Genomic DNA, 16,916 nt, shown 5'->3' with positions numbered 1-16,916 from the left:
CCTGAAACACTCCTAGTGCAGCCAATTAAGATACTTAACTATCCACGTGGCCATGACAATTGCTTTTCTTGGACAGTAACCCTTGGGTTAGTGTTATGAATGCATGCTGTTGTTGTAAATCGACAAACCAAGGTAGCATTGTTTTTGGACCAAAATCCACGTTCCACTTAATACCACTTTTCAGTTTCCCTTTAACTACAGATGTGATGAGTTGAATATAAAAGAAGAACCAATTACACTATTTAATGTATTTCCAGTTTACTCTTTATCTGAACAGTCCTAAGATTACAGCTTTAATCACTTATTAATATTTTTCATGCAGAAAAATATATATACCGTATTTTCCGCACTGTAAGGCGTGCTTAAAATCCTTTAATTTTCTCAAAAACTGAAAAGCCGGACCGCTTGATGGATTGTCTGAACATTATGGCTACCGTAGTCAGGACCCTCACGGAGTAATCTGTGTCCAAAACTCTGTCCATTTCAGGTCCCAAAGTCAAACGAACACTGCGGCATCACTGAGAGTTAAAAACTGTCTAAATTCTTTCATCTGTAATAAAATGATCAGCGTTGCTGCTTTACTGGGTGTAACAATGAAGTTTAACATCTAGGCATCCATGAAAACAGAATTTATTACATTTAACGGAGTTAGAAGTTAGCAGAAAGTTAGCTCGCTAGTTTCCACTTAAACATGATATAGCATGTTCTGACTGAGAGATTTCTGAAAAAATTAAAGCCTACAGCTCTGCTATCACTTCCAACATAAATGAAAACAGAAAACTAAACAGCAGTGATGTTTGTAGGGTTACTGAAGTTGGACTAGCTGCTATATAATGATGTGCTACGCGATCGCTAGCGAGCTATGTTAGCATAACAAACACAGTGAAGCTGGAGGATGAACACTAACATTTTTCCACTCGATAAAAGTTAACTTGAGGGTTCCCGATGGTTATGGACAAATGCAATCTCATGGCAGGATGCTGTAAGTGGACCAAACTTCAGTCAGGAGGACAACTGAGATAATCCATCCACAATACGAGGTTAGTCATTAATATACTGCAACAACATAGGAATAGAGCAGCTGCGAGAGAATTCAACATTAATGAATCAATGGTTCAGAAGTGGAGGAAACAAGAAGAATGAGTTGAGTAAAGTTTAACTTATCTTACTGTTTTGTTTTGCTTAATACGCCTTATAATCCGGTGCGTCTAATGTATGAAAACAGACCCGTTCATCGACAGTGCGCCTTATAATCTGGTGCGCCTTATGGTCCGAGAAATACGGAATATTTAGTTTCTGAAGAGTATATAGAATGAAAAGTATGTCTTTTAAACTCTGTCTTTAGTTACTGGTGTGATTGTAATTTAAATTGGGGAGGGGGTGTTATGGGAACCCCAAAAACTGTTATTTTTATTGGTGCTAAAATGTTTTTATGTGATATTTCCTATCTACAATTGGCATGACGTCTAACAGGGTAGAGCAGGGCAAAACACTGAAATGTAATTATTATAAAAAATTGTCACACTCTATTCTGTTTGTCTTACAGGTATAATAGAACTGTGTATTTCAGTCCTTTTTGCTTGAGACAAAACCAAAATGAGACTTTTAAGCCTTTGTCATTCTGTTACATGTATCGGGTATGATGACTTGTCGTCAGCTATCTAAGTGTTGTAGAAATATGGTTCATCTTACCCATCTTTAAATTTCTTATTTTAAGCTGAGGACACTTGCGCCCACATTGAAACTTTGCAGCTTCAAATTGGCTGTCACCAATTTAATCTTAGACAACAGTCACAGTAGCTCACATGGGGAATGAGTTATGACTAAAGTAAATAACCATTACTTCAAAGATGGATTAGCAGTTGTTATGTGTATATATTGGATTTGTTCCTTCAGCTTTAATTGCATACTTTGTTTGTGGGTTGTTGTTTTTTTTTGTTTGTTTTTTTTTTAAACAACCTTTTGACTGTTAGTTTGGGCTAATATGATGAAGCCCCTATCTGTCATTGTCTCATGTCAACTGTACCTGTCCAAAAAGAAGTTTTGGAAAACTTTTATTAATGCATGTTAAACTTCTTTTCTGCATAGGCAATGTTTCCCAAACTTACAGCTACATTTACTGTTGAAAACATAATTCATAGTTCATAATATATACACAGTAAGCCGCTATATGCAAATAGACTTACAAACACTATTCTTACAGTAAAAGTAGATATGCCACAAAACACATTTAAAACTGTAATAAATATCTCTGCACATACCTCGATGCTACAACTCTGTTTATGCAAAAAAATGTTTCTTCTTTTTGGCTACTACAAATCAGATGATCGGCTCATCCTAGGAGGGATCAAACAAGTATTATCTTTGATTCGGTCAAAAATGTATATTCATTATTCCTTTAGTGTCATGTTTCTCGCTTATAATTTGTGATGTCACACAGCAAATTACCAGACAGCCTTTACATTCAGCAGTTATTCAGAAGCACTGTTTCCATAGCAGGCCTGTCTCACTCTCAGCGGGACTGTGCTGTAGTTTTGCTGTGATGCCCGGGCATCGTTGTTATTCCTTTTCTTTCAGTTTTTTTTTCCCCTCTGCACTGGTTGAGTGCCAAAACCAATGTGACAACAGTGCTCACATCCACCCAGGCGGAAAGTTGTCCTTAGATGGAAAGTTTTTATTTATTTATTTTTTAAATTTAGCCTGTGTCTATTTTTATGATAACTTTGGAAGCATTCGTTTGTAAATGACAGAACCCAGACCTTTAAATGGTTAGTTGTAGATTTGCTTGCCAGAGGCAACTAGGGATGTTTAACAGTGAAGCTCTGAAGTGGTGTGTTTTCACAAACTTAAACCAAAAGTGTGGCAGCTTCAGGATTCTGCGCAGCGGGATATTTCTCGATTTAGGAATAGTACCTATAATTTAAAGAATATTAGTTGGTTTGATATCCTTAAACTTACATAGTGATCCCCCATTTTGTGTAGCATATAGCACATGCGAAGTTTTGTTGTCCCTTTTAAAACTTGCTGTGCCACTACTTCCTTTTACCACTTCTCTCTTGTTTGTACTATTTCTTGCATATTTTTTCACAACTACCTTTGTCCTTCCTCTCAGTCTTTATATGTATTTTATAGGCAAGTGATTTCATGCTAGGTGTTTCTCTTATTTCTTCTAGAGACTGTGCTGGCTCTGACTCATGTCTTTTTTCTTTTTTTTTTAAGGACGTAAAATGATGTTGCCCTTCTGAACAAACGTTTTTTTCAGTTCCCTTCAAAAGTTTTACCAAGTGCAAGACCTCATGAAGAGGAACCACAGCATTATTTCAAAAGGCGCTATTATAAGCATAATTCAGCGCAGTCATGTCTACAGTCACTGTAGACAGCTTGATGTGTCATCCATCCTCTTGGTTTCCCTGTCATGCTTTCATTTGCTCCTATACGATCAACCAAAAACACGTGCCTACTCATTTTTGCCGTCTCCGAGCTTGTGCATTTGCATGTAGCATTTCACAGTGTGTGTATTTGTGTGCTGATTTTTCCATCCTTCCAATTCAGAGGTTTCTTAGGGAATGGGTTACTTAAAACTAGTTTTTTTTTTTTTCCCTGCTGTAAGCTCTGGAACTTATTACAGTCTGAGGCATTTTCATAAACGGGCCATTCAGCTGCCCCTGCATGGCCCTGAATGAGACAGTGTCACAAGGAGAAAGGGAGTTAATGTGGCTAGTAAGTCATGACACCTCCTTTTTACCGAACAGTATTATTTTAGAGTGAGTAGTTATTTGTATTCATATACTGTGCATTTTTCCTTGTTTTTCTCTTTTTACATTTTCACAAGCATTTAGTGTAGCATACAGCACATATGTACAAGCCTGAATAAAGACTTTGGGGTATTACAGCAAAGTGTGAAAATGGATTTCACTGCTGTGTGACTATTTCCACAGTGAGACACCAATCTTTTCCATCTTTTCCACTTCTTCGCAGTTAAAAATAATAAAATGTAAAATGGCAAATTATGGCTCAGTCTTTCTGGAGAAAAATCAGTAGTACTGACTGTGTGGACCACAACTTGGAGTGCTGACGGGTGTTGCAGTGACACTCATATAATCAACTCCAACACTAAGAGTTTTAAGATACTTTGCTAGGTTAAACAAAATAAATCAATATTAAAATCTGTGACCCTTTGCCACGTTTCGTTGGAATAGATTGTCTTTGATTCTCTTTAATCACTTTAAGGCTAAAAACACATTTTTGGCATGTATATCTTATCTTTGAGTACTGGAGTAAAATTTGGTTTAGAAACTGTACAAAGCGCAAGGTCCACCGACTCTTGTGTGCCTTGGGTGATTCTGTTAAGGCTGTCTCTTAAACATGAGAATGACCACCTATAGCTGCTGTTAACAGTGTAGCATTTCTTTAAATTTTCTAGCCTATAAATTTTCTTTCATGCTTTGTCTGCTAAAGAAAAAAGGCAGAGCTCAAGTATCCTGGAAAACATTGCGTTTTCCAATATGGTGCTGACTATATCCCCTAATTATTTCATCACTGCTGCACTCTGTGGCAATGAGCATGCCACTTCGAAGGCCCTGTGTATGATTACGATATGATTATTACAGTGAAACTATGATGTCTGTAGAACTAGATTACAGCACATGCACACAGATGAGATCTGAGAGGCAGAGGACATTTGACCTGGAAAACGCTTTAATCTGTAGCTGAAGAACTCCGATGTTTGATCGGGATTATCATGTTTACTACTATATGGGTCTCATGAGAAACTGTCAGCACGACATCTTGTTTTTTGTTTTTTAACTCTGCAAACAGGAATAAGCAGCCCAGCTTTTGTGCTCTACATTACATTAGTAGTCTGCCAGCAGATTTCTGTAGGATGCTAACTGTTATTCTGTTTTATCTTGCAGGTTTCCCAAGAAAGCAAACAGGTAAGAATCTTTATCTTATTGGATTGCTGACACTTACACCCTTATGAATAGGGAATCCTGTGGTAACACAGACATAACACACCACCCAGTCCCATACATGTACAGAGCTCTGCATGAGGGAAATGAGGCAGATTTTACTAGGCCTGGTGTGCTGTAATACAGAAGTCTTTAGAGTGTGGACCAACCCCCCGCCCCCCATGCGCGCGCACACACACACACACACACACACACACACACACACACACACACACACACACACACACACAGAGTGACGGACAAAGGGGTCCCTCTTTTAAGGGTGGCCCATCGCTGCCTTTCACTGTGAACAGAACAGTGGCCTTTCACAGTTGAGGCCAGTATAGGCAGAGGCAGCCATACATAGCCTCCCGAGGTTCAAGCCGGAGTCTGGCCTTGTGGTATCTCCACTGAGAAGCGTCCTTTCTCTGGCCTTGCTCTTTGGGTACTCAGGAGAGCGCCTCCACTTCCTCTCAGCGTGTCATTTTATACAGTAGACACACTCGGCATGATTCATACGCTAGGAGGTCCTCCTGCATTTTATTCTCAAGAATAAAAAGGACAGTAGTTGGTTCTTACTGTTGCTGTGGTTACTCTGGGTCTTTACTTGCATGAAAGCCAGGCTTATTCTGTAGCAGTAATGTAAGACATGCATACATTATAGTGACCTTTTCAGTAAAAACAATGCAATGTGTAAAAGTCTGCATTGTTGTATGTGATTGCTCTTACTGGACAAATGCTGGTCTTGTACTGTTCTACCACTTGGTTTACCTTTTACTCATCTGTTCCCCTTTCTATAGAACCAGCAGTATTCTCAGTAAAGACCACCCCCCAGACAAGAAACCCAAAAGTGAAAGAAATTCCCTTCCCTCCAATGAGTTTGACCCTACAGGTAACTTTGTACTTTCATTTCGATGCTTGAATGTGGTTTTCCTACTCGCTCTGCTTCAGTCCGTGACAGTGCGTGTTTCCATCTCTTCCTTCGGTCTTTGAATGCCTCACCGACTGCCTCACATGTTTCTGTCTGACAGTCTCCTTTTCTTTTTTTTTCTCTCCAACTCTCACACTCACAAATTGTCTCATAGAACAAATGTGCTCATGATGATTTGCTCAAGGCATGTTTGTATCTTGCTCTATGCTTTGTGCTTGATTATTGTATAAGTTTAAAATGACAGCTTTACATCAGTCTTCACATGTGTGGTCTGATCTACTGTGTGTTTGTCATTGGATGAAAATAATTTATTATTAGTAGGCGTTTGAATCATCTTTTTGGGAGTTAATTCAGTTTACAGACAGTATAATGTGTCTTTAATGGTTACGTTGACATTACAGCTTTACAAGTGTTTGTCAGAAAGCTTACGTTTCATTACATGTTGCCAGTGTTAAGCCGATAAGCAGAGAACTGTTTGATTAATGGACTGAAAAATCAGTAGCTCTGTGTGTGTATTATGTTCACGTGTCTCACAGTTTTACATAAATAAGTGGGTTTTGTATGCTTGGGTGGTTGGGTGGTCTCATGTGTGCATGCATACTTGAAGGGCACAAAAAGCCACTGAGCTTATTATGCACTCCAGTTTCCAGTTTATTGCAGGGTGAAATTGTTGTGTTTCAGAGACAGACTCGTCTGATATGGTGACAGTCCCGGTGGTATTTGTCAGCAGTCAGTTGAGTGTGATTCGAGATATGACTGAAGCTCCTGTATTCACAACAAAAAAAGAAAATCCTCTGCACCACATAGTGGCTTATCTGTGAATGATGCAACAAAACACAGACAAGATGAGTTCTCTCAGTTAAGACATGCGCTTTGCTGCTTGTCTTTGTCTGGCATCAGACTAAAATCTTCTTGCATACATTTCTTTGATGTTTAGCTATGTAGCGATTAAACAAAATGTACCAAATCCAGCAAGACGCACCTCATTCTTAAATGTACTTTTTGTACATCTTTATTTTCTGCTAGTGTTACATTTATGTCCTGAAATTTTGCATGTCTGCATGTTCTGTATCGCAGCTTGTATTTTTGTTATTTGCTTGCAAGATGCATGAACTCTAATAATCTTTTCCTAGATATTCTCCATATGTGCCTTTTTTCTCTAATTTCAAAGTGGTTTGGGTTTATTAAGGATATACAGAAGTAGGCAGACACTGTAGATGTTTATTAAAACTGACTTTTTAGATCATTGTTTCCCACAAAAACTGATTATTTGTCTAAAAGAAAAAGTCAGCCTCCTTATTTTAATTGGTGGCCTAAGAAAAGTTTCTCTTCTGTTGATGGAAACTTGATTTTGGAATTATTTTTAGCATCATCCCCTTTGCCACAACTTATAAAATCACCCTCTGCGGTGGGGAGACACACCCAAAATTGCATGCAATTTCACTAGCTGCTTATTCATCACGATAAAATTGGAGTGTACAGCTACACTTTTATGGCCATTGTGTTATTAGCGCAGAATTTTTATTAAAGAAGCCAGATGCAATCTTGGCCTTTTGTAACCTTCTTTACTTTCAGGACATGTTTAATATAAAATCAGACTTGAGCTTATCATTTTAATGCAGTTTTCAGTTTTGAAAGCGTGTGGCCCCTATAATTACATTTGCCGTAAGTATCTATAGATATGTGGGTAGTTAAAAATAAAAAGGTACTAAAAAAAACAAGCTAGTTAATCTTCAGCTACTTTCACTTTTTTCAGTGCCTATCCAAATCATTTTTAATTTTTTTTTTTTTTTTTTTTTTTTGTTAAACTGCCGATTTGTGCGTTTAATTTTTCATCTCCCATGTTTATTTCTCCCTCATGATTTTCTCTTTCCTGTTTTGTTTCCTTTCCTTGTGTTGTTTCTTTATGTGTATGTGAATGTGTGCTGTCTGCTCTGCGTTCTGTGTGGTGGGGGCTGTGAGCAGAAGCTCTGGTGGTGCAGAAGAGTGGCAGCAGCAGTGTGCTACCAGAGGGGAAGCCTGAGTCCTGTGGTAAGAAGCTCCTGCTTGAATGGCTGGTGTGGCAGCTGCATTTGTACACGCTTCCTGGTGTGAGATTGCCTATAGATGTTTTACTTATGTGACCATGCTGGCTGATATTAAAATAAACTGTCCTCATAATCACTGCCAAGACATCAGCTCAACTGGGATACATTCAACTCCTTGTTTATCTGCTCTTTTAAAAATGGAAATCAGTATAGCATTTATTAAGAGATAAGTAGCCAACACATATATTTTTTACAGTGATTATTTATTTCGTTTTACTTTATGATCAGTACAATAGCTTCTAGTAGTCAGTCTTTTTGTGAACATTTGGTATGTAGTTTTATTGTACTTTTCAAATGAATGAGATAATTTAAGTATAGGATCTGCCTACATGATTACAAGGACCAAACATTGGATTTAGTGATATGTTAATTAGAATCTATGTAAACAAAGCCACTTGGGTGTCCCTCTGGTCTTTTTAAACCCCTTCGACTTTGCTTTCATGCTTGTTACTTCATCTACACTGACACGAGTACATTTACAGGCAGAGACACGTGGTCACTGCAGCCAACAGACTGCATGTGGCTTGCCTCACATGCAATGAATTGACAAAACAAATTCTTAAAGCAGCTGTCAGAAATGCCAGTTTGAGCCGAGATAGTCTAAACTCTCCAAAGGGTACAGTTGACAAAGGTAAACCCTTATTATCATATGCAACAAAGCTTTGGCGTGTTTGTTCACTTTGAAACAAACAGATCTTTGTCTCTTATCTTTTTCTGGTCTGGTGCAACTTTAGCATTTTTTATTTTTATTTTTTTTAGACAACAAAAAAATCAGTGAGAACTGAAAGTCTTAAAACTCCAGCTTTTAATGAAATGAAATTGTTCTGCCTTTTTAATGCTCTCGGCTGTTACTTGGGTTCCTTATGTGTGGTGATGATACAATACAGAAGGTCACCTTATTCTCTAGTGTAAGTTTCGTATCATTGGTGGGTGCTGATTACATTAAAGTTGAATCTCTGAATTATACATTAGCTCAGATCACGTCAGCAGTCCCACTCCTCATGGTTTATAAATACCAAAGAATTTTAAATGCTTTAAAGCAGAGAGAGAGAGAGAGAGAGCTAAGCATCTAGAGGCAAATTCACACCAGCTCTTGAATTCATATGGCTTCATCTGCTTCCTTGACACCCATGCCCTCTCCTCCTCCCTTCCTCCTCGCTCCTTCATCTATACCTAACCCTCTCTCTTCTACACCCTTCCCCCCAACCCAGAGCTTTTGGCTCCTCTAACCTCTCTCCACATATTAGCTGCTATTCCTTCTATTCTCCAACCCCCAACGTACCTATCGATCGACTTACCTCTCTTTTGATGACAAGAAACCACTGGATACCTTTCTCAGTCTTTAAAATGTTGAAATGACAATTTAAGAGAGTTTGTTGTAGTTATAGAGTCTTCTCGTTTTGTTGTTTGTTTTTTTTGTTTGTTTGTTTGTTTGTTTAAATAATATGAGACTACAATTATGTATTTAAGCATTTGTGTACTTTGCGTAATGTTTTCTTTTATGTCTTGTGACGAAGTGCTGGCCAGATAAAAGATAACCTTCCCCTTGCATTTCTTCTAAGTCGCTCCACAAAGAACCTGAAAAGTAACGTTCCTCTTTCTAACCTGTGAGATAACATCTACTTAAGCAGAGTCGTCAGATCAGTTTCAGAAATGACCTCACACGTAACCTGTTTCCAAGGAAAGGTGCGACCCTGTGTAAAATGTAAATAAAAACAGAATGCAGTGATTTGAAACTCATTTTCAACAATGCTGGGAAACGGGTGGATATCTGCTTGTTTTGCAGACATGTATTAAGCATAGTCCTAACTAAAGGATAATTCAGTGACCCCGAGGTGTGGAAGCTCATACTTAATGAAAAATAGTGCAAAGACAAAATATTATATGTTGAAACTGTTGTTTTGTAAATAAAGATATGAGTAAATTTGAAGCTTATAGTACAGAGGACTTTTTTTTTTTTTTTTAAACACACATCTCTAAGCATTTGTAAACTGAGACGACTGATTGCTTTTTTTTTTTTTTTTTTTTAAAGCGAAACATTTTCCGAGCATGTGTGATTCAGAAATTTAAAATGTTTTCAATTGTCTAATTGGTCGGGGCTGTAGAAAAGACCAGTTTAACATCCAGATTCTCTTCTTAGCAGGTCATGTTATTAAAGTGTTTCTAAGTAACTTAAATGTATCTTTTTAAACCCAGTTTACCTAGCTTCTGTTATTGCTGTACCAGGCCTTTGGAAACTTTAACTAACACTGTATTTAAATCATTTATTTATTTAAAAAAAAAAAAAACAATCATGGTTGTGCCTTTTATAAATGTCATGTTTTGTCTTTGTACTGTTTAATTTAAATGAAATTATTAATGATGGTTCCAACTTTTTTGCATAGGGTTCTGTATTATAAATAGGTATTTTTATTTGTTTGTTGTCTAGCCAGTCTTGATGATGATTATGATAGTAATAATAATGAGAAGGACCCTTTGTTGTCGTTGTCTATTAGAAAGTGCAAGACATTAGATAAAACATTTTAAAAGAATTGAAGCATGTAAAATAAATCTGGCATTGAAAATAATTTAAGTGTAAAGGACAGACATAGACGTCTGTATATTTATGATGACTGGACTTAAGGGGATGCCAATCACCACAGAATAGGTATTGTGCTCCTTTATTTACAGCAATTGTGGGTTCTGAAGGCATAAGGGAAGACACTGTTTTAACTCTGTTTGTCTGGATGTTTGTCCACCTGTACTGCCTGCCTGAGGGCAGAAGGTTGAACAAGTGCTGTCCAGAGTAGGGAGGCTCTTTCATTATTTTCTTTGCCCTGCTGAGACGGCGAGTGCTGGAGATGTCCTCTAGGGAAGACACTGGGCAGCCGATGGCTTGCTGGATGGTGTTGATAACCCTCTGCACAGCTTTCCTGTCTGCTGCCGAGCAGCTAGTGTACCACACTGTGATGCAGTACATCAGTACATTGTCGATGGCAAAGCAGTAAAAGGCTACCAACAGCTTTTCCTCTGTGCGATTCTTCTGCAGCGCACTCAGGAAATGTTGTCTCTGGTGGTCTTTTTTTTTAACTGTCGCTGTTATGTTGGGAGACCAAGAGAGATCCTCCGCGATGTTCCTATGAAATTAAAGAAGGAAACCCTTTTGATGCAGTCTGTATTGATCTAGCGAGCAGCAGGGATGGGTCCATGCTGCGCCTCCTGTAGTCAGTCATCATCCCCCTGGTTTTTTGATGCTGAGTGCCAGATACAAGTCAACTCACAGTAGTGTTTTCAGCAAACTGTATTAACTGTGCATAGTTTCTGTTCTGGGCAACCATAAATTCGTGTTTCAGGATAATATTTTTCCAAGTCTATGATGTGTTATGCATTTACACAGTAAAAGCCTTATTGGTCATATTTCATGTCCACACTGGCTTCAAAGATGTCCTGTCTTGGGACTGTTTCAGTGAAAGTAATGGGGCACAAAATCCCTTCATCCAAGTATGGATAATACATTTTTAAAGGCAGATGTAATAATAGTAGCTTTGAGATTAGGGGGTGGGGGGATGGCCTTTTAATCGTCTGCAAAACTGTCTTATATGAAGGTAACTTCATATTAAAGTATCAGTATAATCTCAGATACTACTCTGAATTGAATGTGTGTATGGCGCCTCCTTGCAAAACAGTGATGTGTATCTCCGTATGACTGCTTGAGGCTCTCTGTTGGACTCTAAGCCAAGCTACCCTGGTCCCCAGAGGTGATCCTTTTGTTGTTTGTTAAACAGTCCGCCTATAGCACATGTGTCAAACTCAAGGCCCGCGGGCCACATCTGGCCCGGCAGACAATTTTATCTGGCCCGCGAGATCATTTTATATAGATTTATTATTATTGTTATGCATGGCCCGGCAATATGAGGCGCTAATAACACACAAACTACAGATCCCATAATGCAGCGCAGCAGAAATGTGCATAAACTACTTACGGTAGGACGTTTTGTCAGAACACCGGTAAACCTGTGTATCTTATTAGTGGAGCTAATGTGGCTGTAATTAAGGAATTTAAGACGGCACTACGAGACAAAACATCAGGATAAGCTGAAAAACTTAAATGCAGAGCAGAAACTACAGAAAGTAGAAGAGCTAAAGAAGAATCTGACATTTCAACAGACTTTTTTCACCACAGCAAACTCACAAAGTAAAGCTGTTGTGAAGGCAAGTTTTATTGTAGCAGAGGAGAAAGCCAAATCAGCCCAGCCATTTACCGAGGGAGAGTTTCTGTAGAGCTGCATGATGAAGGTGTGCGACGTCTTGTGTCCAGACAAAACGTAGATTTTGGAAATGTGAGCCTGAGCAGAAACGTATGTCAAAGTGTAACCGACATGAAACTGCCCTGGGACAAACTTGTTGGACTTACAACAGATTGAGCGTCGGTGTTGTGTGGTGAAAAAAAGTGGACTAGTCGGCAGGATGCGAGTAAAGATGCAGGAGAACTGTACGGTGAGTTAACAGCATACTGCATCATACACCAGGAAACGCTGTGTGGTAAAGTCCTAAAAACGGAGCATGTAATGATCACCGTGACGCAAACCGTAAATTTTATCCGAACTAAAGGTTTAAATCACTGTCAATTTCAGTCTTTTATGTGGGAAATGAATTCAGAGTTTGCCGACATTCCTTATCATACAGAGGTCCGTTGGCTGAGTTGGGGAAAAATTCTCAATAGAGTTTTTGAGCTCAGCAAGGAAATCTGTCAGTTCATGGACATGGCATGTATGATGCGGTGAAGCCATTTCAAGTGAAGCTGTCACAAATGCAGCAGTGCAACTTGCCTCACTTTCCCTGTTGCCAAGTAATGTTGAACCAAGTCAGCGCAACAGTGTTCCCAAACGCGCACTTTGCTGATAAACTGAGCGCACCGAGTGCTTTAAAGTCCTTTGGTGACTTTAAAGCACAAAATGAGAATTTCGAGCTGCTTCACAACCCATTTACAGTCAGTGTTGGGAAGGTTACTTTTAAAACGTATTCCATTACAGATTACAGAATACATGCCCCAAAATGTATTCTGTAACGTATTCCTTTACGTTACTCAATGAGAGTAACGTAAAGGAATACTTTGGATTACTTAATATATTATCATGCTGTTTACAACTACGTGAATGTACTATTGCTGTGTGATTTTATTACTATTACTGAAGTTCCGCGGCTCCGAACCGTAGTAAAGGGACCTCTGACTAATACGTCGGGTTCGTGTCGGGCTCGTAGCCAAAAATAGCTTTACTTTGTTGTCTGGGTCAACTTTGCTAGCGAGAGACAGAGAGAGGCGTTGAAAGGCTGCTCCAACGGAGCTTATTGTTTCGGAGGAAAACACGAACACAGTGTACAGTCGAGTCTTAATAGCTTACTTACAACTGGGCTCGTCAAGCACTCTTCTTGGCTGCAGTGGTTATTATTATATTTACATGCTTCCAGCTCCCGTTTCTGCTCGATGACAGCTCGTACTTTTCCACTATCCTTTTTCTCCCTCCTCGCACTCACAGACACATAACGGGTATGGCAGTCCATTCTCCCTGCAGCACGGACTACACTGCCCATGATGCTACATTCTTTAGGGCTATGGCTATAGCATTCTGCCTGTTAGCTTAGCACAACGACAAAAAGGCGCTCTCTCTCACCCAGGAAATACACAGTCGCAGAGAGCGTGCGTCATCCTGTAACCATGGCAACCGTAACGCTGCCGCCTGGAACAACAGAACATAGCTGTCAAACAAAACCCAAACAGTCCTGACCTGCGACAATATGAATCAGGAAAATACCGCCGTGTAATCCGTTTATTTCAACAAAGTAACTGTATTCTAAATACCACCTTTTTAAATGGTAACTGAATACAGTTACTCATCTTTTGTATTTTAAATGCGTAACAGCGGTACATGTATGCCGTTACTCCCCAACACTGTTTACAGTTGATGTGGAAACTGCACCTGTGCAGATTCAGATGGAGCTGCATTCTAATGGGACACTCAGGGGAAAGAATGGCCCGCAGAGTTTATTAGTTCCATTCCTGAAGCAATGCCCCAGCTCCGTCTACATACAGCTCGAACCTTGTATATGTTTTCATTTATTTTTTCTGGGGTTTGTGGCAGCATGTTCATATTTCTAACTTGCATAATTTTGACATAATTCAACATATCTAAACCAAATCTCTATTAAAAATTTAAGAAGGCACCATGGAGCCATTATCCGTGGAGCCCACTGTTGTATTTTGATGTTTAAAAACAAAAAAGGAGAGCTTTCTAGTGGCCTACCTCACACACAGACAGCTTCAGCTTTATGCTTTGGCAGAGGAAAAAGTGTAAAGTTTGATTTTAACTGATTTTTATCACCTTCCCAGTGTGATTATTGTGGAATTCTGTCACCCTACATGCTAAGAGTGAACTAACTGGGTGAACTAAAAATTTACTCAACTTCCTGATCTTGTGAAAATCTTTCTCTTTCCGGTCTGTGTCACTTGCAGGTCTGGTCCAGCGATGTGTAATAATCCAGAAAGATGAAAATGGCTTTGGGCTCACTGTCAGTGGTGACAATCCAGTGTTTGTGCAGCTTGTCAAAGAAGGTAAGATTGACTCTCAAATTTAAAAGAGAAAAATGTTACCACATTGACCACCTTCAGTTTGAGCCTTACGTGAGCTCTCCTTATTTTGTGCTTGTGTCCTCATGCAATGACATCAAACTATCACGTCAATTTGCCATGTTAGTTCGCCAATATGAGTGGTAATTGGTCCCCAGAAATCAACAACTCTGGCATTTATTTAGACTAGTGACGTTGTTGACTGTAAACTATTTCCTCTTTCTACAAGTTTCACTTGTAGTTGCAGCTTCTGCTTTATCCTGTTGTCTTGTTATGAGTTTGCCAAAATGCTTCTGTGACCTCGAGTAGTGTCTCACGCTGTCTGTAGAGGATTATGTGGGCTTTTATCAGGTCACAGTAAACACTAGCAGGTCTGTACAGCAGTGGATGGAGACTGCAGAGGAGTGAACCAATCGAGACCTTTTTTCTTTTTTGCACTTTCATTAATGCTTGGGAGTGTCTTAACTATCACTGAATGGCTTCCCATTTTCTTTTTTTAAGTTCCATGTGAATAATGTATCAGCATTTTAAACTGAAAAGCAAACAAAATGCAGCTATAGTGTCTTTAAATGTCATCCCAACGTGGTGAAACTGAAACAGATAGTTATAAGTCCCTTTTCCCCCACCTACTCCACAGTTGAGCAGACTGAGTTATATTCTTTGTTCCCTGACCCCAAGTTGAATTTCCTCACTACTACAAACCTGAAGACCTAAAGTCTATTTTCGGCTTGCAGAGTACTTGAACTGCACTCTGCTGACTTTAGTCAGACTTGCCTCTCATAATAACCTGTCTCATGCCTAAATCCCTTTGTTTGGGGTGGAGCTGTGAAACAGGTCCTTCTTGTAATATAACCACTGTTATGGTCTTTCAAAATAGCACTTGAAATAGTCACGTATTTATGGTCTGTCAAAAGACTTTTGGCATATTCATTGTGAAGAAATGTCATTGCTGCATCATGAAGAAGCATTTTTTGTGTTTCCTTCCTTATTTGCTATTATTCCACTTCCATTGCTTTTTCACTCTCTTTTGGTTGTTAATTGCTTATTTCCCTTTGTGTTTACCAGATGGGGCTGCGATGCGAGCAGGTGTTCAGACAGGAGACAGGATCATCAAGGTATTCTGTTCCTCTGCTACCATGTCTTTTCACTGCGAAAGTTACCGTTTTCTACTCCAAGGCCAATACCGAGGCTGCCACCTTCTGGCCACTCAGTATTTCTACTCAGTAAACTATTGGGAATAAAATGCAATGTCCGGCTGTGTACTTAGAATATGGCCACTATTGTCTTCCAGGTTAATGGGACCCATGTTGCACATTCTAACCACACAGAAGTGGTGAAACTTATTAAATGTAAGTTGTTCTTTCTGCATTTTCACAAAAGTTACATTTTAAAAATAAATCCTACAAAAAGGGACTAATTCTCGTTTCTATGTGTGTGTTCTAGCGGGCTCCTATGTGGCCCTCACAGTGCTGGGCCGGCCCCCCGGGCTTGCCCAGATACCTTTGCCCGAAGCAGAGCCAGACATGAGCTTATCCTCTCCAAACTCTCCAGCACCACGGCGCCCCTGCAGTCCTCAGGACAGCATCTTACCTATTCAACAACCATGGGTACTAAAGACATTAGTTACTTCTGTTGCCTGTCCACTTTCTGCAAATTTGTCATGCTTCTTTATCTTATTCCCCTTGGTCTGTCTATGTGCCCCCCCCCTCCCCCCTTTATAGATGCTGTCACATTTGTGGTACATCTCTAAATCTCATCCGCTCAAATCTTCTCTGGGGCTAAATGACTTCTATATAACCCTGACACTATCTCTGTTATATATAATAGAGAATTATATAACATATGTGAAACATGTGCATGTGTATATTTTACTATTATTAAATATTATTATTATTATTATTATTAATTTTAAATGATATTATTTCTATTATCTATTATATAGAGAGAGATAGATTGCACATTCGCTGTTTTGCATCTTTTTCAGCTTCTCTGGTTTTTATCCCCACAGGATGAGAAAGCTGACATCTTGGAGGTGAGTAAAGCAAACAAGTGTCACTTGCTGTGACTAAAGGTTCTGGCATTAGAAAGAAGATTTGCCCTCTTTGATGCACAGCTGTGTTAAATTGAACTATTAAAACGAGTGGTGTTTTCTCTTTGGAAAATCAAAAGATCACTTGTACCAGAACATTCATACAGAGGAGTCAAGTAGTATGTGTATTGTTTATTTAAATACTGCAGTATATATTTTAATGCAGGAAGTCGTTTTCTTTAACTTTTGCATGGGAAACAAATGTCAACATATTTGACATTTTTCCACTTTCAAGAAAACTACAGTGACCTGCTAT

At 39.1% G+C, this 16,916-nt stretch overlaps 1 protein-coding gene across 2 annotated transcripts in view; it reads left to right on the top strand.

Moving 5' to 3' along the window:
- Nucleotides 1-16,916, top strand: part of arhgef12a (Rho guanine nucleotide exchange factor (GEF) 12a) — a 43,810-nt gene that overhangs the window by 13,680 nt on the left and 13,214 nt on the right. Inside the window, exons 2-9 of one of the 2 annotated variants that reach the window (XM_085429447.1) lie at nucleotides 4,914-4,934; nucleotides 5,750-5,841; nucleotides 7,846-7,911; nucleotides 14,458-14,556; nucleotides 15,637-15,686; nucleotides 15,863-15,920; nucleotides 16,015-16,178; nucleotides 16,580-16,603. In XM_085429447.1, coding sequence (XP_085285573.1) covers nucleotides 4,914-4,934; nucleotides 5,750-5,841; nucleotides 7,846-7,911; nucleotides 14,458-14,556; nucleotides 15,637-15,686; nucleotides 15,863-15,920; nucleotides 16,015-16,178; nucleotides 16,580-16,603 — 574 coding nt within the window. The remainder of the gene's footprint in view (nucleotides 1-4,913; nucleotides 4,935-5,749; nucleotides 5,842-7,845; nucleotides 7,912-14,457; nucleotides 14,557-15,636; nucleotides 15,687-15,862; nucleotides 15,921-16,014; nucleotides 16,179-16,579; nucleotides 16,604-16,916) is intronic. The other variant, XM_085429448.1, reaches the window with a different exon arrangement.

Source organism: Rhamphochromis longiceps, linkage group LG14, assembly GCF_057381845.1.
Source record: "Rhamphochromis longiceps isolate RC_006_pf linkage group LG14, R_longiceps_female_GT1.1, whole genome shotgun sequence".
NCBI lineage: Eukaryota > Metazoa > Chordata > Actinopteri > Cichliformes > Cichlidae > Rhamphochromis > Rhamphochromis longiceps.
The sequence above is the reverse complement of the archived record's forward strand: the minus strand, read 5'-3'. Positions and strand labels throughout refer to the sequence as shown.